This window comes from Podarcis erhardii, assembly GCF_964252035.2.
Source record: "Podarcis erhardii genome assembly, chromosome: 1".
Classification (NCBI taxonomy): Eukaryota; Metazoa; Chordata; class Lepidosauria; order Squamata; family Lacertidae; genus Podarcis; species Podarcis erhardii.
In genome coordinates, this window is record NC_138497.1 from 6,132,815 (window position 1) to 6,156,561 (window position 23,747).

The following is a 23,747-nucleotide window of genomic DNA, read 5'->3' on the forward strand; positions in this document are numbered from 1 at the left end:
CATACAGCAGAGAATACACCCCGCCCAGCTTGTTACAATACAGGACAGGCCTAAGCTGAAACAGAAATTGATCCCGAACTGTTTTGGGGGAAAATCTTAGTTGATTTTGAGAGGGAAGAGGGATTATGGATGAGGAAAGATGTTAAAGAACCCACACAGATGATACTGAAAGGCAACTCAGAAGACACAGACCAAACTTTAATAGGAGTACTTAAAAACAGAAAAAAACCACAGTAAAATTCCTTTTACCCACTCCCCCCACCCACCCTGGTTTGTAAATAAAAATCAATCTTATTCTGCCCCTTCTGACTAAGTAAGTGGAGAGAAAACAATGAGGTCGTTGCTTGGGTTGGCCACAAATTTTTCCGCCTGGTTCCTCGGAGTGACGAAAAGGCTTTCATCCAGGCTGGGCTGTGGGGAACAAATAAGGAAGGTTATATAATATAGACAGGAAAGCAGTAAATAAATCATGTCCATGGAAATCAGGTGCATGTTGTACACTGCTGAAAAATTCAAACTTTTGGAAGGAGGCTAGAAATCTGCTCTCCTGCTTTAGGAAGAAACTTTATGGCAGCAAAAGCAGTTTGACAGCATAATGGACTCTCTCAGAAAGTGATGAGCTCTCCATCATTCAAAGTTTATAAGCAGAGGCTGGATGGTCACCTGATCCTTTAACTGTGATTCCTACACTGCAAGGGGTTACTCCTTTCGGTCCCTTTCTAACTCTACAACTCTATGACCTGCACTTCCCCTCTTATTTCAAGACAGAATATACATTCATCTGCCTCCTCTCAATAATAGCCAAGTGATAAAAGACTGACAAGTGCTTTCACAAACAGCATCCAAGCTCTTTTCATTCCTGTGTGCCTTACACCCACTTCACACTTGCATGCATGCATGCAATGAACGGCTTCCTTAGCAGAAGTGACTCAGAGGCTTCTTGCTTAACGGCAACTGCCTCCAGGGCTTTCAAAAAAGTGACCTAACCGGTTAGAGCAGCAAACAGCCTAAAAGGGAGATCAAGGATCCTCCCACCGAATTTAGAGATACCATCTGACAGATAGATAGTAATCATAAACGGCAGCGGTAGCGTTACAGTTGCTTGTCATAAGCAGAAGTAGTTCCCGTGTGGATTAGAAGAACGTAATACGCTGAATTGCCTCATTGCCCAGTCTTAAGAGAAGTTAATTACCCTAACTTTCCCCTAGGCTTTTGATCTGCCAAAGTAATGAAGGTGACAAATAAGGCTGAGTGATATATCATTGTACAGTGGTGCCCCGCAAGACGAATGCTTCGCAAGACGAAAAACCCGCTAGACGAAAGGGTTTTCTGTTTTGGAGGCGCTTCGCAAAACGAATTTCCTATGGGCTTGCTTCGCAAGACGAAAATGTCTTGCGAGTTTTTCCGACTTTCTTTCCCTCCCCCCCCCCTTTTTCTAAGCCGCTTATCTGCTTATCCGCTAAGCCGTCAATGGGCTTGCTTCGCAAGACGAAAAAAACGCTAGACGAAGAGAATCGCGGAACGGATTCTTTTCGTCTTGCGAGGCACCACTGTATTGTCCAAAACTGGTTTGAAGTCCAGATTGTGATATCGGTTTCATAACTTTTGACCTGGCAATATATTGTGAATCGTGTGTGCATGCACGCACTATACCAAAAAATCACAATGTGGGGAAAACTGTGAAGCCAGCTACGGGAGGGGAAGTAAACTGCATTTACTTAACATTCCCCACCCCACCCCCAATTGTTGAATTTAGATTCTAGGCTGCTTTGGGGCAGGGACCTGGCCATTTGTCTTCATGAAGCTGTCAAGTGCTTTTCAAATAAAGAGTCAAGAAGCTGGATGGAATGCCATCCAGAGAAATTTTCACTCTGAGAAAAGGATCCGGTGAGGAGATGTGTTCATGCTCAGTTGCTCTGATGAGGCCACAGCTGCACTTTCCTAATAATCTGTGTCCATTTGTTACTGATTTCTAAGGAGTTGGGTTTTTTTTTGGGGGGGGGAGGTGAAAGAGAAAGGGCTTCTTGACATAAGCCTGACTTCATTGCACCAGACAGCTGGAGTCCTTTGCAACTCGATGCAGCCTCCTTATGGCACATCATAATCTGCATTATGCATAATCTCCATGTATAAGACTAGGGTTTTTTTTACTCTAAAATAATGTTAAAAAATGGGGGTCGTCTTATACACGGGGGTCATCTTCTCCAATTTTCATAAATTTGAGTCCCCCAAACTAAGGGGTGTTATACACAGAAAAATATGGTATATATGTTTAACAGGAAACCATGGCATCAGATTTGTCGCAGTAATTGGAGAAATGTTACAGCTGCTAGTCTTTAGAAGTCCACCCAACCCAATTAGCTCCTTTTCAAACAAACATACCTGGAGTTCAAGCACTGCAGCTTCGCTGGAGAAGTCACCGAGAAGAGAACCTGGAAAATAAGGATATATTTCCAGTGGGCTTTTTAACCTAACTTAGGTCTGGTTCAGTAATATGTAGGAGAGGGTTTCTAGTGGGCTGTGTCAATAAGGTTTGAGGATACACATCTCGTTACCAAGTACCTATGGTTCATGAATGACAGCAGGGACTCACTGCTGTCCCATCTTAAAACCAGCACAGGCAGTGACTGTTGGGGACATGTCTGATGTGTGCGCAACTGCACATGCGCACACAGTGCTGAACCCAGAGGTGACACGAAAGCGTCACCAAAGGGGGCAAAACACAGTGTTTTGAGGCTTTTTCAACGGGTGTTCTGATTCTATGCAATTTCACGCAAGCGCATAATGACTCGGAATGCAACCCCTGCACAAATGGGGAGTTGCCTGTAACAAACAGGAAATATCTTCATTTCAAGATATAGCAGTCAAACACAAGGAAGTGTCAGCAGGGTGAGAATATAGGAGCAACGAGACACCCACCCTCAATGCTTAACATGTGAACTTGGAAGTCTGCCACGCTGTTCACAATGAGACTTCCTTTTCCTGAAAAACAAGCCTTGGGTGGCAGCCTAAAGGTTCTGGGCCAGATTTAACAAACCCTGTTAGCCCTTGCAAGGTCTAGAGCGGCTGGGGTTCCCCCTCGTCCCCCACGGGCCCCCATATTGGCTCAGTGGGGTTAGGAGAGCCTCCAAACAGCAATTGTTACAGCCCTGTGCTGAATTCCACCTTCCATCTACAGCTTAAAGCAGCTGATCACACAGGCTGTAACCTCCATAGAAGATTATGCCACAATGCATTTGTTAGTCTTTAAAGTGCACCAAAAACACAATGTGGTGAGTGAGATACAAGCAGCTCCTTGAATTCAAATTCCGAACTGTTCATGTAATCACAGAATAATACATGGACCTTGGCCAGAGAGGTTCTTCCCGCTGCCTAAAAAGCCCCATGGAAATCTACCTGTTTGACATTCTGGAGTGTGCAGCTTTTCAGCCTGGGAGCAAGTCCCTTCAGGCTGGGACTCCTCCTTGGGACTCCATGAAAGAACATCCTGTTCGCCCAGATCTGCAATCGTCTGTTTCACCTCTTCTGTAGCTTCTGGAACTTCCATTTTATCAATGGAACCTTCCAGGCCCTGAGAATCGGTAGAAATCAAGTCATCCACATCACACAAGGGTGATCCGCTGTCACAAGTGGCTGTTTGTACATCCTAAGAGTTCAGGAAGGAAGAGAGAGAGATTTCAAGGAGCAAAATGAGATGGGGGCCGTTCTGAACTTTCAGGACAGGCACACATTCAACACAGACGATACAACTTACAGCAGCTTCTTTCGCCATGTCTTCTGCTGTAGCACAGGGATCCTCCGCAGCTTGGGTGTCACTGGGGGGAGACCACATGTGTTCATCATCAGTCAGAAACTTGCATGTTAGGTTTTTAAAACGTTCATCTTGGGGGAAGGTGTGCATGGGTGTGAATGACAGCTGACAAGGGCGGCCCAAATTCTCCCTCTCAGTTTACGTCCAAGATACTGGACGAACAATTACAAGGGCAAAGTTTACAGCGTGAATTAGCACAGAGAAGCACTTGTCTGAAATGAACAGCTGCTTCTCCCAGGCAAATATGCCAGCAGCAGGATCCCACCCCCTGCCCCAACTGCATCCTTCCTACAGCTAGAACAAAATATCACAATGCTGTGTTCAGCACTGGAAGAGACCGAGGTGAAATTGGGCCATGCATTTTTGCCGGAGGGAACTGCGATGTGAGAGGAAGGCCAGGGGTTTTTACGTTGTGCTCTCCGCAAGGGCATTTTCAGCACAAGTTAAAATGAACAGCTTCCAATGACAATTCAACTCCAAGTCATACAACCAATCATCTGGCACAGGGAAAAGAAGGCAGAGGTCTTGAGCAGAGCGCTGTGATGTAGGAAGAGAGCAGGCGTTGGTTGTGCCCCAAGAGGTGGCAAAAGCAAATGAGGGTTTCAGCTTTTGTGTTCCAATCCTCTAAGCTCAGTGTGGATCACACCCAGCAGCTGCAACTAACCTGCTCAACAGCACCAGCCTACATAAACCTTGGGGCTGAATGGAGCCTCTATTCATCAAGACAGAATAACTGGTGGGGGACAAATAGAAAGCGGACCTGTTTCATGCTTTGTGTGTGAGGACCCAAAATAATTTTTGCTGTTTACTATGCAAAACACTGTGTTTTCCTTGTGCAGGGAAGAGGGGGCTGTGGCCAGATGATGCTGGACTACAATTCCCATCATCCCTGACTGTTGATCACACTGGTGGGAGCTGCAGGCCAGCCATATCTGGAGGTCCACAGATTCCTCACCCAGGACAAGATGGACTTTCAGTTCGATCTGGAAATAGCCACTGACAAGGCGATTCATCTGGATCTCACTAACACAGACAGTCACTTCTGCACCAGCCAAAAAGGGCTCACATTCAGGCCAACTGCATACCATTGTTCAGAAATGCAGCAGAGGTCAGTTCCGGCAGGTTCCAACACCGAACTCTGATCCGGAGGAGGAGGAATGGCGTTGGACGCGGTTGGCGTGCCTAGCCTTACAACACAGGTATCTGCACAGCTCTGAAGCAGGGCTCTGTTGGCAGATCTTGGAGTCATTCGCCTGGAAGTCCTGCTTGCAGATTGAGGAGTCCTGCCTGAGCAGTGGAGAGAGGAGGAATAAATCAATGGATATTCTCTTAGGATGTCATGCACGTCAATAGAAAATCTGGATTCTTCAGAATTGCCCCGTGTCCTGAAACGTATAGAAACTGCTTAAATTTGACATAGGGGATGGCGGAAGATTGGCTCCAGTCTCTCTACCAGTCTCGTGCCAGCTGTGTCCACTCAGAAAACTAAGAGATGGCTTCCACCATTCATACCCTGAAAACGTCTCAATAGGATTACTAAAGAATATCCTTTGTATGTAACTGCCCTGGAAAATGAGCTAGAAACTTTTACAGGTACAGAGTACAGAGTGAAATCTTCACTGGCTACAGGGCCCAATTAAAGGAGAGGTCTTAAACCCAAGAACCGAGTCTTCTCAGTTTTGGAGTTGTTTCAATAAACCTTTGTGCTGTGTGGTGAGTGTGTATGTCTATGGAGAACAGGAAGCAGACACACTGCCTCCTAGCTCACAGTTATGTACAGTGGTACCTCGGGTTAAGTACTTAATTTGTTCTGGAAGTCCATTCTTAACCTGAAACTGTTCTTAACCTGAAGCACCACTTTAGCTAGGGGCCCTCTGGCTGCCCCTGCGCCGCTGCTGCACAATTTCTGTTCTCATCCTGAAGCAAAGTTCTTAACCCGAGGTAATATTTCTGGGTTAGCAGAGTCTGTAACCTGAAGCGTATGTAACCCGAGGTACCACTGTATAACCAAAACATTTGGTCTGGGGACGGGGTGGGGAGATAAATTCATGGTTCCCCTAACTACTATTCCTTTCCTGCTTCACCATCACCGCCATGGTCCTCATTCCCAGTAAGGCACGCTCACCAGAAGCGCACTAGACTTCCAGCGGTGCCCCCTGCAGCAAAAAAGCTTCTCCTTCACACCCAAATTCACTCACAGAAGGAACTGCTCCAACACTGACCTGGGAAAGGCCTGGGTGATTCAATTTTGAAAAACCCTCCATCAAACGTCACTTTCTCTGGGGTTTCTTGACCTGCAGCCTCCACCATCAGCCCTTCTGCTTTCATCTTGTTCTTCACGGCTGCCTTTATCGCTGCAAGGCGCTTTCGGGCTGCTCTCCTTTCAACAGAGCCGCCCCCTGCTTTGGTTGCCCTTTGAGGGGCTGCCTTCTTCTGAAAGACAAAAGGCAGGGCAGCATTTTCTCCCCACTCTCTCCGACACCTTCTAAGAGCTCAGACAGAAAACTGACACAGTGCAGGACCCTTCAGCCTTCTGGATGTTGATAAATTACCCGCATCCCTGCCCATGCTTGCTGGGGCTAGTGAATTTAAGCAACACCTGGAGGACTAAAGGTTCCCCATGCCTAGCACAGCAGCCAGGGAAGTGCCAATTCAAATCTCAGCCGAAGCCTGAAACCAGACTGGCATGGATCCAGAAAATCAGGCTCATCCAGGAATGTGTATAGTTGCTCCGCCACAACCCTCTCAATTATCTACCACAGAAAGGAAGCATTTGCGACCAGGCAATAGTTGCTACAATCTGCTGCATCCAGACCTGGCTTTATCAGTGACGGTTGCAGCTTAAGTCCTGCAAACTTATAATGATTGCAAACTTTGGAACTAGCTGGCACAGTAACTTTAAAGGTAAAGGGACCCCTGACCATTAGGTCCAGTCGTGGCCGAATCTGGGGTTGCGACGCTCATCTAGATTATTGGCCGAGGGAGCCAGCGTACAGCCTTCGGGTCGTGTGGCCAGCATGACTAAGCCGCTTCTGGCGAACCAGAGCAGCACACAGAAACACCATTTACCTTCCCGCCGGAGTGGTACCTATTTATCTACTTGCACTTTGACGTGCTTTTGAACTGCTAGGTTGGCAGGAGCAGGGACAGAGCAATGGGAGCTCACCCCATCGCGGGGATTCGAACCGCTGACCTTCTGAAAGGCAAGTCCTAGGCTCTGTGGTTTAACCCACAGCGCCACCCGTGTCCCACAGTAACTTCAGGGCTAGCCAAATACAGCTAGCTTATTATCCTGTGAGACCAACCTTCACCAACCTGAGGACCTCCAAATGTTTCGGACTACAACTCCCATTAGCCTGTTCCAACCCAGCTGTGCTGACAGGGGCTGATGGGAGTTGTAGTTCCAAAACATTTGCACGGCCCCCAGGTTGACAGAATTTCCACTGGGATATAGAGCCCTCTAGTGGTGAACTATAGAATGACATGGACTCCACTCACTACAGAAACAGCAAAAACGCTGGTTAGATTAACAGAATTATTGGAAGGGACCCCAAGGGTCATCTAGTCCAACCCTCTGCAATGCAGGAATTTCAGCTTAAAATGTGCAGATGGAACCCTGACTTTTTCTCCTAAAGGCACTCTTTGATTTACTTCTCTAGAACACATTTCAAGCAATCAGTGTACTTCTCATTATCTCCGATACCCCTGAAAGGTTGACCAGTGTTATTACCACCACCCCATACTGAGAGCACGGGGCTTGACCTGGAGGTTGAAAGTCTTACAGATCACTCTTACTTAGCAAGCATCTCTCTCTGGCACCTTCTACTATTTGAACTGCGTGTTTGCACAACTTCAAAGAACCGCACAGGGCTCCCCCTCCCGACTCTGGTCAGAGTGCCCAGACACTTTTTGGTTGGACGAAACAAAACGTGATCCCCAATGAGCTCACAAACCAAAATACAGCACAAAGGATACATGGGTCAGCGATGTGAGTGCAGTCTGTGATTGTTTTCAGTCGCAGTTGCTGAGGCTACGTGACAGTTACTCTAGAGAGAAAAGGTTGATTTCCTGCCTAGAGGCCTAGTGAAGATCTACTCCAAAAAGTGAGAGAAGTATTTGTGGGGTTTTTTTTAGCATCCTCCTGGAGTTGCTTTGGGAAAGTCTGTCTTTTGGTAATCCTGTTAGATTGACAACCCAAGAGCAGAATTACAGAAGCCTCTCATACCTTGAGGGGTCTCTTGGCCTGGACATCGTCTGCCATTTGCCATCCATTCTCCTGGAGCTTCCTCAAGTTCTCAAATTTTTTCTTTACATCTTCTACCTATATTCAGAAAACCAAAAGCAATGAGAAAGAAACAATGACGGCAGGACTAATCAGCTCAATTAGCCGTATTTATTAAACTGATTAATGTTGCTTGTTACTTAAAAGGTCCCCAAGTGACTTAAATTTAAAGCTTCATTTGGCTGCATTCTTTGAAAAACAAGACAAAGAGCCCTTAATGCTCAAGAAACTTACAGGGTAAAAAGCAAAGGGCTAAACCTGCAGAAATAATGAAACAGCTTCCCAAAGCTGATTTGCACAGAATGCAAGTGGGAAGGATAAGTGTCCTGTATTGAAGTTGTGGGATGACAATGCGCTCTTGAAGAACCACCTGAATATGAGACAAACTTTAAAAAACAGAGATCTTACTTGGAAGTTCACCATATCCCAGAATCCATCCAGGTCATCACAGGTTGTTTCCTTTTCTCCGCGTCTGAACTCACAGTTATCCACCAGCCCTTCAAACTGCTTGAATCTCTCGGCTATCAGCAGCCTGGTTTGCCCAACAGTGGTACGGACAAGATCTTTGGCTGCGGAAATGAATATTTCATTACGTATAATAAAGTGTTTGATGAGACATTTAAGAAGCCTAATTCGTACAAATCTCGCTTGTGTAGCTTGGGAGTGTCAAAGCCAAAGCCACTCAGGCAACAGACTCGAGCAAACTGTTCCATCCAGAACAGCAATTTTGCAACTCCTCCTTCAGCTTCTTCACTTACCATCCTCTGGAATATCCGCCTCAGCTGCTCCATCCCACTGAAGGCAGTGTGATGCCAGTCTCTCTGCCTCGCACCGAAGGAGGTTTCTTTAAAAAAGCACAGAGACAGAATGAGTACAGTCATAAAAGGTAAAGGGACCCCTGACCATTAGGTCCGGTTATGACTGACTCTGGGGTTGCACGCTCATCTCGCTCTATAGGCCGAGGGAGCCGGCGTTTGTCCGCAGACAGCTTCCGGGTTATGTGGCCAGATGACTAAGCCGCTTCTGGCGAACCAGAGCAGCACACAGAAATGCCATTTACCTTCCCGCCGGAGTGGTACCTATTTATCTACTTGCACTTTGACGTGCTTTCGAACTGCTAGGTTGGCAGGAGCAGAGAATGAGCAACGGGAGCTCACTCCATTGCGGGGATTCGAACTGCCGACCTTCTGATTGGCAATCCCTAGGCTCTGTGGTTTAACCCACAGCGCCACCCGCGTCCCTGAGTACTGTCATACCTTGCGTTAAATGTGCTTTAGGCGGAGCATTTTCAAGTTGCGCTCCGCGGCGACCCAGAAGTAACGGAGCGCGTTACTTCCGGGTTTCGCTGCTCGCACAGACGCTCAAAATGACGTCACGCGCATGCGGCAAAACTTGACCCACCCTCCAGAACGGATCCCATTTGCTCCCAGAGGTACCACTGTACGTGGCAATACTGGAGACAGGGTGGGCTTCACACAAACTTTGCTCCAATTCCCAGCCCTTTAAAGTAATTTGCATTTGCATTCCACCCTTCGGCAGTACAGCTTCAGGTGGCATCCCTGGGGGTTCCCCGCTTCTTCCTGACAATATGCCCTGCGTTGGAGGTTTCACTGAAAGAGGGCGAGTGCCTTGAAGCCATCCCGGGAGTTGTGTGTCCAGGTAAGGATCTGAGCTGAGTCTTGCCAGGCCCTGACCCATTCAACCATCCACAACATCACACACAACCTTGGTCTCTCAGCCTAACCAACCTTACATGGTGGTTGTGAGGATAAAATAGTCCGCAAAAACTTATTTACCATTTGAGGCCTTGCTAGTATGATGATGCATTTAATTCAGTTATAGATATTGCTGCATGTATTGAATATTGTACTAACGACAGACAGCATAAAATGGTTTTAGAGAAATAATAATGATAAATCTGGGAGAGAGGTAATCTCCTTGGATGATTAATAAGTTCTCATGCTGTTCTATTAAGTCACAACACATGTGTGAAGGGCTTTCCCAATGCCAACTGAGCCAACCCCTCCATTTAAGAGTTCAGATGTGTTTGAGGTGTCAGTGGCCTCTGAGCTGAGTGAGAGGGAAAGTGTGCCAGATGAATGGGCTAAAAAGGAGCTTTAGAGACAGTGCAGCTCAAAGGGAAGAGGGCAGCTAACTAAAATGTATTTTACTGGGTCAAGCATTTTGCTCTGCAGTTACTTTGATTGCAAAGTGAATCTCATACAAAGCAGAGGGACTGCCCATAAAGTGAGTGTTCCATCAGCCAGTGTTCTCTTCAGTCACGCTCCCAAGTGTATCAGTCTAGACCCCTCTGCCCTTTTGTACAAACCTGAAATAGGGCACATTGTGTTGTGGCTCCCCTGCTGGGTCAGATGAATCGCTGGCTGGCAGATCCACTTTCTGTGGACTGATCTGCTTTTCAAAGGGAGTCGCATCCATTGTTTCTTTAGTTACACATTCTGAAAGATGAAGAATATTTTTACAGAGAAAACTGCAGAACACTGTAAAAAGTACAGAAAAAAAATCATGCCACAATATAACTGTCAGTCCGCCTGGTTGAACGAATTGCCTACCTTTTGATGACTTATCAAGTTTAAACTTATTCTGTATATCCATAAAACCGTAATACAGTGGTACCTCGGGTTAAGAACTTAATTCATTCTGGAGGTCCGTTCTTAACCTGAAACTGTTCTTAACCTGAGGTACCACTTTAGCTAATGGGGCTTCCCACTGCTGCTGCCACGCAATTTCTGTTCTTATCCTGGGGCAAACTTCTTAACCCGAGGTACTATTTCTGGGTTAGCTGAGTCTGTAACCTGAAGTGTCTGTAACCTGAATAGGTGCTATTGGAGGATACAAGAAGTTCATCAGCTTACAATTCAAGACTGTATCACTCTCCAGTCTCAGCCGCAATGATAAATCAACTTGAGCTTCAGTCTACTAAATGGCACAATCTTAAAAATAGGTTTAGCATTTTAATTGTGTTTTACAATGTTTGAAGTATTTCGGGTGGACATCACACAAACAGCATTCAATTCCTGTTCCTAAAATTGAAACTTTCATTAGCTGCTTTGAAAGCCTTGTGGGGCTATGAAGCAGGATACATATTCCATATGAACAGATCGATAGCTCAGGAAAGCCTTACAACAAACCTATAAGGCAGGTTGGCATTGCAGGTGGAGGGGCTGGGAGAAGGGCAACTGGACTAGCACTGGTTTTGAGTTCAAAGTGGAATATGGGACTTTTGGCTGAAAGTTAGCAACTATGCTACAAAAGCGCTCTTCACCCCTCTGACACACCTGTGTTAGCATCTGGAAATTCAAGTACAGGTGGATGTTCCTGAAGATCTGCCTTTGTCATTCCTGGGCTAGAGACCTTCTGTTTAAGCCCACAGTCCTGCGGCAAAGCTTCCAGAGCACCTTCTCCAGGGACTTGGCTAGGAAAAATAATAATTTACGTGGCATTATGTTTTACATGTATGTTTTAATGTATTTTTAATCTTTTGTTGGAAGCCACCTAGAGCGGCTGGGGAAACCCAGCCAGATGGGAAGGGTAAATAAATTAATTATTAATTATTAATTATTATTGTTGTTGTTGTTGTTATTATTATTATTATGATGCAAGCATCTGAATAGACAGAACATTAAAGCATTTAGGCAGTTTAAGTTCCATTAATGACATAGCACAGAAACTCTCCTGCCAGGGAAGGAATTGGGGGGGGGGTTGCTTCTCTTACATGGCATTTTGACTGGGTCAAGGCAGTGCACTCATTTGCCACAGCTACTTCAAAATAAACAGCAGGCAGCTTTCCACTGATATTTTTAATGAGCTCAGGCTTGCAAATATTCAGATCACTCAGGAAATCTGAACACTGGATCTGAGCCTTCATAATATTGGCCTGAGCCATGGTGTCAACTCTAAAGGACTTCCCAGATCTCATGGTTCTATAAAATGATGCACATCAAGAGCGACTAATGTCTTTGGGGACAAAGGCCACAGCAATTCATGGTAAAACCTTCGGGAGCTGGAAGTACCAATTTTTAGTTTCTAAAAAGGACAATTTTTGCAGAAGTCAGAGAGATGTTACAAAAACATTTGGGCAACTCCTTCTCTCATCAGAGGACCCTATGGTAGCCCATTACCTGGTGGTCTCTGCCGGGCTCCAGCAAAGATTGGGCGACAGGAATACATCTGCCTTGGAAGGGGACATTGGCTTGACTTTGTAGGCGGTCAAACCCTCCAGAGGCTTGAACACAAAATTCTGAGGGGCAAATGAGCGCTCTCTCCTTTGTGGTGCAGGAGCCAGGATAGTAGGGGCTGGAAGGTTTTCTTTCTCCAGGTTTTCTTTCTTCAGCTTTGCAGCTGTAGCCAAAGGGATTTGGGTGATCAGAGGCTCCCCTGAATGATTCTCTCTCATGCCACTCAACACCTGTAACAGGACATAAAGGTTTATTTGTTTTTCTTGAATGATATGGACTTTTCTCAGCCAGTAAGGAGCAGACAACATCTTGCCCTAAATGCACCATAAGGGCCACACACCCTTTCCATCATTGTTACACTTCAAGAAATACGCGTGCAGATAGGCGAACTACAAAAGCAGATAACATTGGAAATGTTGGCTGATGGGAAGCGAAGTCCACTGACGTATGGAGAGCCATCCAGTCCCCGAACCCTGCTCAAGATTCTTAATCTTTCCCCCATTACATGTTGATAACAGCAATCTAACAAACAGGGCTGTAGAGATTATTGATATAAAGGTTGCAGGGTGTGAAACACTAGGAAAAGCCAAGACACTTACTGTTGCTTTTGCATTTTTGACCCCTCTCTGCTGCTGCTTGCTGTTACTTGCTTCCCTTTTCTGCGGCGGAAAACCTAAAACAAGAAAAAGCTGCAAGGTTCTGAAAAGCTCATCAAAACAAGGAAGGACAAGAAGTTTCTCAAAAGCTTTCTATGGGGACACATCCCAGATATTTGGGAAGGGCAGTTGTAGTGAAGAAGCAAAGCATTGTAGGGAGACCAAAAAGGCCAAAGGATTTATGGGGAATGCGTTCTTGTTGCTTTAAGTGGAGACTTGCTGTCTATGGGAGTGAGAATCCTTATCGTGGGCATCTGCAAAAAGAAACTCTCCATGTCATTAGTGGTATTCTAGCACCTGGTACTTAACAAAGCTGTCTGGGTATGAATGAGTTATCAACCCTAATCACTCTGAGAATGGGTATCTGGTGAGTCTCTGAAAATAAGGAGGAACCTTTTGATCCAAGTTCCTCAGAGTTAACAAGCTCAGCTGTCCCAAGTTAAGTTATTAGTCAATTAGCTGACCATTGGTGAATTTAAACATCATCAAGAATTTTGATTGGATCAGAGTTCCGTTTCCACTTGAGTTTTAGAAATAAAGACTCTGAGAAAGTAGCCGGGGGTGTGCTCTGCAATCCACCCATCTGTCAGCTTACCACCTTGCTGATCGTTCTCCTGCCTGTGGGTCTTTGTAATGAAGATCTTTTCTTTGAGATGCAGACTCCATTGAGGACTTTGAAATTATACTAACTTTACCTTTGCTCTCATTTGTAAGTATGTTAGCTAGCTATACTTTACCACGTTATTGTTTTCTGTTTAAAATGTATAAGAGAATGTGACTACTTTTTAAAGTATGTTTAAACCTGTTTTTTTAAAATAAATTTTAAAAAGAGAACTTTTCTTGTCCTGTGTGCCATTCTGGGGGGGAAGTCTGAGTCCAGAAGCCTGACCAATCAGTTACGCACTACCTGTTGAATTTCTGCCTGCATTTTTGTGAAAGTAACTTGCAGGGCAGGGCAGCCAGTAACTAGGAAGCATAACTTTCTCCCTTGAGTTACGTTTTCTGGTGCCCTGGTACAAGGGAGTGGTGGCAGCAACTACCCTTTTGATGCGTTTTGTCCTATAGAAAGTATATGCTGCCGGCCGCCGTTTCTCTGAACCTGACCCAGCTGGATGGTGTGATAGGAATTTTATGGTCTTAGATATATGGTAATGTTCATAACCACACATACATAGGTCAGCACAGGAAGACCAACCTGGAACCATTTTGATTCCTAAACTGACCAAATGTTTTCTCTGCAAGGTCAAACTGGAAAAGTCTCCCCATTGTCTCTTTCCTCATAAATCCTGTCTTAAGGACACATTTAAGATATGAATAGGGTGTGAGCCTGTGACCTGGCCCAGGAAATAAGTATTTTACCACTACAAAAGAATGGCCAGGCTCCGTAGGCAATCCAATCAAGTAACTTGCCGGACAGGAGATAAACTGCAACAGGAGAAAAACAACATGCACCTTTTCTGGGTGGTCTTAGGCTACACCCCTTCTGGGATGTATGCATAATGTTTCTGGGGGTGGTCTTGATCTAGAGGATGGGAATTTCAAAAGTCTTTATAAGCCCTTGCACAGCATTTTTGTGGGTCGTCGTCCTCTCCTGCAGGTGAGGGGAGCACCCTGCTGCAACAGATCAATAAAGATCAAGCTTACTAGCTGCTTTGCTTCTCAATATTCTCTGGTTGGCCTCTGTTATTCTCTCCTACCAATAGGGAACCTATGTAAGGACTCTATATGGGCTCTTGGATACCCCATAAGGGAAAAGGGCATATTTTTATTTACAACAATGGTAAGGACAGGTGAGGGAGGGGCGCGTGGCCGGAGTATTACTACAGCAGTAATATTTGAGAAGTGACGCGGGTGGCGCTGTGGGTAAAAGCCTCAGCGCCTAGGACTTGCCGATTGAAAGGATGGCGGTTCGAATCCCTGTGGCGGGGTGCGCTCCCGTTGCTCGGTCCCAGCGCCTGCCAACCTAGCAGTTCGAAAGCACCCCCGGGTGCAAGTAGATAAATAGGGACTGCTTACTAGCGGGAAGGAAAACGGCGTTCCGTGTGCTGCGCTGGCTCGCCAGATGCAGCTTGTCACGTTGGCCACGTGACCTGGAAGTGTCTTTGGACAGCGCTGGCCCCCGGCCTCTTAAGCGAGATGGGCGCGCAACCCCAGAGTCTGTCAAGACTGGCACGTACGGGCAGGGGTACCTTTACCTTTACCTAATATTTGAGAAGGGCTCAGTGATAGAGCATCTGCTTTGCACGCTGAAAGTCCAAAGTTCAATCCCTGGCATTTCCAGTTAGGGCTGGGATAGAACCTTGTCTAAAGAAATCTTAGAGCGCAGCTTCCAGTCAGTGTACAGACTATTGGGCTAGGTGGACCAACGGCTGACTCAGTATGAGGCAGCTTCCTATGTTCCTGGAGGAAAAAAACATGTTGAAAGTTCAATTTGGGCCAAGAAGAAAATGCAGAGTTGTCGCTATATGCATTGCTTGAAGTTTCACTCCCCAATACACAGCTATTTACTACCTCACTCACCTGCACTCACAGCGGGCCGAGATATCTGTGGTATTTTGGTCATAGCAGCAGTGGTGGCTGCTCTTGTAGCTCTTCTAGCAGCAGTTGCGGAAGTTGAAGGCTGCAGCCCTGAAGGTGGGAGAGAGAGGGGAAGATGATGTGTACTCCTTAAAACATTTCACATTCTGGGTGCAAGACGTCAACAGCACAACCTACTCAGAATCAAGTCCCACTGCGTTTTAGCAGAGGCTGTATGTGGCATTAATTCACAGAAGACCTGATAACTGGACAGGACCTGCCGTGGGAGCCAATAGATTTCTGTACGTGGCTGTTGGGAGTCACACTCATACGATTAACAAATGCAACCAATTCCAACTGCAGCCACATTGCTTTGCATGTCCCGGAGTTCAATGGAAGACTTGAACTCAGAGCTCCAGGAGCAGTGCTTTAGCACTACGCTATCCAGAAACTCACACATATAGTAGCCCCAAAAGGTTTGGGGCGATCCTGCAGTGTTTGGATGACGATGCATACCTTTCCTCTCTCTGGGGGGTTTGTCTACATAGATCTGCCTCTGGTTATGCTGAGCTGTTTGCGGAGTGGAGCCCTTGCTAGGTACCATCTATAGAGAGAAATGGAGTCAGAGTTTCATAAATGCATAACTTGGTTTACCATCCATTTACTTTTACAGGGCCTTCCTTTAATTCCCAATAAGACAATTGCCTTTGTTATATGAACCTTACACCTATTCTTGCAAATAAGCCCACTTGCAAATATTCTGGCCGAACATATATAGGTAGGTTAGGATTTACTTTGTCATTATTAAATTTCTTTAAGGGCTCAAATTAACACAAAACATTTGCAAAGCTACAAACATTTTGAGTTGGCCATGACCCTTAATTTCAAGGTGCACACCCATAACACACAAACTTAACCCCATACGTAGAAATAAATAAAAAACACCAACAATAAAGACTACCTACCCCTGGTTTATTACCAAGCTGCCATAGTTCTAGCAGCTCATTTTTCTGTTCAAACCACATGTAAAAGAATAAAAATGTAAGACAAACCACTGATTGCGGTGGTCTAGCTGGTGGTCTGATTGATTCTTGCAGTTGGTTCTTCACCTTTGACCTTGTTAACCGCGTTTCCTAGGAATACCCAACAGATAGGGTAAGCACACATCACCCCCAGAAACACACATTTCCTATTAAATTTTAAACCAATAAACATTTAAAAAACAAAAAAACCCCTGCATTTGCACTTCCTAACCAGAGTAGCCAACCATATGAAAGAATGGCCAGGCTGTCTAAAATCAGTGACCATAATCAGGTATCCTGGCAGACAGAAAAGAAGCAACATTCTCAAATTTCTGTGACAGACCACCACCTTCTATGATGTATGCATGATGCTTTTAGGGTGGTCTCTACTGAAGGGGTTGGACAATTTCAAAAGTCTTTAAAGGTTCCTGCACACTTTATTCTTGGTCTCTCTTACCTCCTTACCAGGAGGCGTTGTTGGAACAGAAAAATAAATACTTGCCTTGCTTTCACTGCATCCTGCCTCCATCCATTTGTCTCTGATAGATTATGGACTTAGGGGGACTCAGTACCTTGGGGAGTTGGGCAGCAAAAGCCACCCCCCCCTATTTTTCTCTAACATACCTATCAGCATACCTCTGTGACCAGCAAACCAGGGCAAACACCATGCTCCAAATTGTTCTTACAGGGTACATTTATCTACTTTGAGGTGAAGACCTGTGTACACAGTACCGTTTGCCCTACACCCAGTGCGCTCAAATTGCAGGTTTGGGAAATGGTATACACACAATGTTAGCCACACTCCAGATCTATCCTGTCATTTCCTTTGAAATATTGTGCTTTGATGCATTCCCCCTCCCCCCTCCCCCTTAAAAAACACCAGTTTTCAAACTGAAAGAATGGCCTAGTTGTGCTTATAGCCAGTAATGTGTGCACAGCCCAAGTCACATTAGAAGGTTGCATGCATATCTTATTTTTCCCCTGATGGAAGTGCTTGAGTGGTTGAAATGAGAACTTACGTACTTTCCTTATTCTGCTTCAGGGGACAACCTTATTCAAAACAAGCTACCCTGGCAAACCCCTGCTCTGAAGGCCCTTGACTTTAATAATAGAACACAAGTGACTGTCAGCACCACAATTACACATAAGAGACATCAATTATTGGAGCGCCCATTGTGAATCAAGCTGATTGATTCCTTCCTTCCTTAACCACTACCCACCAATCCCTTTTTTCTGGTCCACATAAGGCATACCACCCCTCCAAAACCAGAACCTATTTCAAACCATAATATTCAACTCTTGTTTGGACAAACTAGGACAACCCAACAACATGGAAAAGAAACACAGGAGAGTTAAGTACACGCACCACACTTGCTGCTTTTGTTACAGTTTCCCTTGGCTTGCTGAGCACCGGTATATTTGATGGTTTTGAAAGGAAGCCAGGTGCCTCTGGTTTGAATTGCCCACATTTAAATACGGGCTTTCTCTGCTCCTTTAACTTCCGTAGTTCTTTCTCAGCTTTGTAACGCTGTAGCATTTCCAAACGTTCCTGTTCGCGAGACTTAGCTGAAGCACTTGATTTCTGGCCTACATGGGAAGCAAAAATAACTTTAGATCCCATCAGCATAACTTCAGAGGAATTAACAGTCCAATCACATCTGTGTTTACATCAAAACATCTCATGGATTTCAATATGATTTACTTCCAAAAGGGACCTAAATTGGAGGCAGCCATATTCATCCACTATTACCCCAAGGTCTCGTTCCATTGTCATTTCAGTCCAGAGGATCAAATATGCAAAATCAGTATTATCTGCCTCTACATGAATCACTTTACACATGTTTACATTGAATTGCACCTGCCATTTTACTGCCTGTTTGCCCACTTTCAAGAGATCTTTTTGGAGCTCTTCACAATCTTTTTGTTTTAACCACTCTGATAAATAATTACTACCATCAGCAAATGAGCCTCTCCAACTTAACATCTTAACATTTGGGTGCCTTAGGAATTCTGGGGTGGGTGACGTCTGAACTTGGTCATTTATCAGTTTCTGTTTTGTTAATACGGCCTCTGGAGCACATTAACTTTGTAGATGTAGGAAACTCTACAATGACAGAGTCTAAAAATCAGTGCTTTGTCAAACACGAGTTGCAAGTCTTTACTTACTTGACTTTGTGGTGCTCCTTAGGAAGTATCCTTCACCTGACTCCTCCAGCAGTGAAGGCTCACCATTTCTTGATGCCTGTGTGTTGACATCAATGAGTCCAAACTGCCTGCCTTTGTTAAATTCCTTGTGTCTGCTCTCCTTTTGGGAAATGGACTTTCGGTGGGCAAGTTTTGTCTTCAAGGCCTCCGTACTTAGGTCCTTCTTGTACCGAGCAGCAAAAGTGGCAGCCATCCTGCTGTTTTCTAGATGCGAAGTGAGAAAGATTATATGCTATGGATGCCCGCCCTTTTGTGGCAACCTACTTGCACTACAGTAGTGATGTATAGAAGTGAGAGCTGGACCATAAAGAAGGCCGATTGCTGAAGAATTGATGCTTTTGAATTATGGTGCTGGAGGAGACTCTTGAAAGTCCCATGGACTGCGAGAAGGTAAAGCCTATCCATTCTTAAGAAAATCAGCCCTGAGTGCTCACTGGAAGGACAGATCCTGAAGCTGAGGCTCCAATACTTTGGCCACCTCATGAGAAGAGAAGATTCCCTGGAAAAGACCCTGGTGTTGGGAAAGATGGAGGGCACAAGGAGAAGGGGACGACAGAGGACGAGATGGTGGGACAGTGTTCTCGAAGCTACCAGCATGAGTTTGACCAAACTGCGGGAAGCAGTGGAAGACAGGAGTGCCTGGTGTGCTCTGGCCCATGGGGTCACAGAGAGTCGGACACGACTAAACAACAACACTTGCACAACAGACTTCTGCCTATGCAAACAGGACCTCCCATGTGCAGATACCCACTTCCCTGGTGTCTCCAAGATCTGCTTGGCAGGCAGAGCTGGAAGACCCTCTGGAGAAGTTTGGGGTGGGATGCTCATGGGGCTGGCAGGGAGAAGACAGGAAAGCAAAGTCTGTCACATCTGCTGCCAGGACAAAGTTCTTGCCCTAGAGGTTTTTTGGACTGCCTTCCAGTTCACTTACATTGACAAGTTACTTGGCTTTGATGCGGACATGGGTAAATGGTATTGCAACAAAACACTGTTTTAAAGTACAATAGGACCTACCCACATGATGCTAACACTATGCAGTAGAACCAAAGAACGTTACCCCCATCTCTCTCCCCTCCCTTTTCCTCCAACTACATGATGTCTATGACAACAGTGCCTCATACTGAACGAACTGTGAAAAAGACCACAGATTGAAAATGAAGACGCAAAGTGCACATGTTCGTTACATTCCATTAAAGATTTTCTTCTGTTACAAAGCAAACTTTAAAAAATGAAGCTGAGTCAGACCATTCCCATTCCCCCTTTTAGTTTAAGGTACTGCCTGCTTTGCCTGCAATAGGAGTCTTAAAGTAGGAAAGCCAGCATGGTGTAGTGGTTAAGAGTGGTGGACTTGTAATCAGGGGAACCGGGTTTGATTCCCCGCTCCTCCACATGCAGCTGCTGGGTGACCTTGGGCCAGTCACACTTCTCTGAAGTCTCTCAGCCCCACTCACCTCACAGAGTGTTTGTTGTGGGGGAGGAAGGGAAAGGAGAATGTTAGCCGCTTTGAGACTCCTTCGGGTAGTGATAAAGCGGGATATCAAATCCAAACTCCTCCTCCTCTTGTATAGCTCAATATACAAGAGCCTAGTCCAGCATTCAATTCTCACAGGGGACAACGAGGTGCCCCAATGGGAAACCCTTAAGCAGGATTTTAGCGCAACAGCACCTTTCCCCACTTGCAATTCCTTGTAAATCGACCAGACAGAGAAAACTACAATATCCCAGCATGCAGAGGAAGTGGCTACTTGAGGATCTGCAATCAGGAAGAATGTAATGCTATGAAACACCGTCCTGATGCAGGGGTCAGCAAACTTTTTCAGCAGGGGGCCAGTCCACTGTCCCTCAGACCTTGTGGGGGGCCGGACTATATCTTGAAAAAAAAGATGAACGAATTCCTATGCACCACAAATAACCCAGAGATGCATTTTAAATAAAAGGACACATTCTATCTATGTAAAAACACACCGATTCCTGGACTGTCCAGGGGCCAGATTTAGAAGGTGACTGGGCCAGATCTGGCCCGTGGGCCTTAGTCTGCCTATCCATGTCTTGAGATATTTGGATGAGGGGTGGTTTGTAAATTTAACACATAGTACTAACAGTATCTGAAGAAGTGTGCATGCACACGAAAGCTCATACCTAGAACTAACTTAGTTGGTCTTTAAGGTGCTGCTGGAAGAAATTTTTTGTTTTGACTATGGCAGACCAACACGGCTACCTATCTGTAACATAGTACTAAGTTCCCTATGTATGAAGTGAGAGCTGGACCATCAAGAAGGCTGATCGCCAAAGAATTGGTGCTTTTTTAATTCTGGTGCTGGAGGAGACTCTGGAGAGTCCCATGGACTGCAAGAAGAACAAACCTCTCCATTCTTAGGGAAATCAGCCCTGAGTGCTCACTGGAAGGACAGATCCTGAAGCTGAGGCTCCAAGACTTTGGCCACCTCATGAGAAGAGAAGACTCCCTGGAAAAGACCCTGATGTTGGGAAAGATGGAGGGCACAAGGAGAAGGGGACGACAGAGGACGGGATGGTTGGATAGTGTTCTCGAAGCTACCAGCATGAGTTTGACCAAACTGCGGGAGGCAGTGGAAGACAGGAGTGCCTGGTGTGCTCTGGTCCAGGGAGTCACGAAGAGTCGGACACGACTAAACAACAAGAAGTAAGTCCCCTGCTGCAGGATCAGGCCAGGGGGGGCCCAGCATCCAGATCTCCCAGTGGCCGACCAGGTACCCCAGCTGGGAATCCCACTTGTGGTTCCCACCCACCGGCACCCAGAAGCATTTGCTGCCTCCCAGCCGCGGAGGCAGAGCAGACCCTTCGTGGCCATTGACTCCAATGGGTCTACTCCGAGAAGGACTGGCATCGCAGGCCACCTGATATCCCGGAATTATTCAGAGGGCAGCGCGCTCGTTGGAGAGCAGCCGCGATAGCAGCCTCCGCGAATCTCCCCAACCCTCATTGTGAAAGCCGTCCAAGTAGGCGGCTATCTTGTGGCAGGGAGTTCCGCAGACACGCTCCGCGAAGGAGGACTACCGTTCGGCCCAAGCTTCCCCCACACGAACGAGCCGCCGAGCGACCGGTCCTCCACCCGCCCCCATCCCATTTTATGGGGCCTTCTCATTCCCCACGGCCGCCCGCTCAACTCACCAAACGCGGCCTCCCCGCTCCAGCGCCGACCCCCAAACCGCCTCTCGGCTCGCCTCAGATTCAAATATTATAGTCCCCGCCGCTGATTGGTGGCCGGCGTCGAAATGCAGGCCGCCCATTGGCTGATTTGCCCACCAATTGGAGGCTCGCTTGCTCAAGCGCGCTTTGGTTGGGGGTGGAAACAACAGCGTCGGCCCCGCCTTCTTCTTTCGGGCCGCGTCTCTCTTTTCCACGCCCTCCGCCGCACTCCACGGCCACTGATTGGCCCGAAGTGGAGAATTCCGTCACTCGCTCTTTCATTGGCTCCGAAGTGGATAACTCAGTCACTCGTTCTTTCATTGGCTGGCTTCTTCCTTTCAGAGAGCCGCTGGCATAGAGGTAGGTAAATGCAGAGGCGCACGCCAATTAGGTACTGGCGGGACTCGATGCTCTTCCTGGAAACTCCAGGAATTCGATATTTTTTTAAAAAACGTAGTTTCTACTGCAACCGGCAAGTAAGCAACAGAATTTCTGTTGTGTTCCCCCCCCAAATCAGGTCTTATTTATTTAATGTGAAGAGAGACAAACATTGATTCTATTTTTAAAAGAATTTTATACTGTAGAATACTAGAACTGGAGAACTGGAAGGGGTACCAGGGGTCATCTAGTCCAACCCCGTGCAATAAGAACCCTTGCAGGAATCATACGTGACAAATGGCCACCCAACCTCTGCTTAAAAACCTCCAAGGAAGGAGAGTCCACCACCTCTTTTCCTTTTTTTTTTCAAAAAAACATTTATTAAAGTTTCAAATTAATACAAAAAACAAAAATACACAAAAGAAAAAATAATAAAAATACAAAAATACAAACTTAAAAAAGAAAACAGTTAAAACAAATATAATTTCCATTACTTATTTCCATTAACTTGTTTCCCAGACCTCCTCTCACCTCCCCCTTTTGTATTCCAGTTCAAATTCTTAATTCAGCAAATCCTTATTGTAACTTATTATAACTTATTACTCAACCTTTACATTACAGCTGGTAATCACTTAATTTTTGTCCAACATCACACTAATGTCAATTAATTTTACAATGCCTCTGCAGATAGTCTTTAAATTTCTTCCAGTCTTCCTCCACCGACTCTTTTCCCTGGTCTCGGATTCTGCCAGTCATTTCTGCTAGTCCCATCACCTTCATCTGCCATTCTTCCAGAGTGGGTAGATCTTGCGTCTTCCAGTGCTTCGCAATTCCACCACCTCTTTTCCAGTCAAACAGCTCTTACTATCATCAAGTTCTTCCTGATATTACTTGGAATCTTTTCTTGCTGATGTCAGCTTTTAAATTAATCAGTAAAAATTAAAAACCCCACTGTGAATGGGATGTCTGGGGCAGGGCCGGATTTCGGCCCAAAGCTACTGAAGGTAATGGGGCCCTTGATATGTCCGGCTGTCCTTTGTCAACAACAAATTGTCCCTGTTTCTGTGTTGAATATATGCTCTATGGTAATTTTTGGACCTAATAGGTATCTCAAGCCATTTGCACATGTGGCCATGCAACCAGTCCCTGCAGAATGTAGGCACCCTATACAGTCATACCTCGGGTTACAGCCACTTCAGGTTGCGGTTTTTCGGGTTGTGGACTGCCAAAACCCGGAAGTACCGGAATGGGTTACTTCTGGGTTTCAGCAGTTGCTCATGCGCAGAAGTGCTAAATCGCACTTTGTGCATGCGCAGAAGCACCGGATCGCAACCCGCGTCTGCACAGACACGGGTTGCAAACACTGCGGGTTGCGAAAGTGCATCCCGCACGGATCGCGTTCGCAACCCGAGCGTCCACTGTATATGTTGTTGTTGTTGTTGTTTAGTCGTTCAGTCGTGTCCGCCTCTTGGTGACCCCATGGACCAGAGCACGCCAGGCACTCCTGTC

General features: G+C 46.0%; 1 protein-coding gene across 2 annotated transcripts; it reads right to left on the reverse strand.

Annotated features, from left to right (window-relative positions):
* Positions 1–206: 206 nt before the first annotated feature.
* On the reverse strand, positions 207–21,973 carry DLGAP5 (DLG associated protein 5). 2 transcript variants are annotated; one of them, XM_081859865.1, is made up of 19 exons: positions 21,843–21,973; positions 18,654–18,896; positions 17,854–18,074; positions 16,518–16,598; positions 15,982–16,069; positions 15,469–15,576; positions 12,892–12,965; positions 12,236–12,522; positions 11,393–11,529; positions 10,423–10,552; positions 8,852–8,937; positions 8,502–8,662; positions 8,037–8,132; positions 6,034–6,244; positions 4,897–5,098; positions 3,755–3,815; positions 3,397–3,646; positions 2,383–2,432; positions 207–411 (listed from the first exon to the last, which is right to left on the reverse strand). In XM_081859865.1, exons 2-19 carry the CDS (start codon positions 18,883–18,885, stop codon positions 310–312), a joined length of 2,577 nt encoding a protein of 858 aa, XP_081715991.1. In that variant the 5' UTR covers positions 18,886–18,896; positions 21,843–21,973; the 3' UTR covers positions 207–309. The 2 variants fall into 2 exon arrangements, with proteins under 2 accessions (XP_081715991.1, XP_081715992.1); XM_081859866.1 differs by having other exon boundaries at positions 21,839–21,948.
* Positions 21,974–23,747: the final 1,774 nt, after the last annotated feature.

Coding starts and splice junctions, on each gene's coding strand:
- DLGAP5 (XM_081859865.1), bottom strand. CDS start 18,885: ATGGCTGCCACTTTTGCTGCTCGGTACAAGAAGGACCTAAGTACGGAG. Junction 18,075..18,653: donor AAGGAGCACCACAAAGTCAA/GTAAGTAAAGAC, acceptor CTTCCCATGTAG/GCCAGAAATCAAGTGCTTCA. Junction 8,133..8,501: donor GGGATATGGTGAACTTCCAA/GTAAGATCTCTG, acceptor TTCTGAATATAG/GTAGAAGATGTAAAGAAAAA.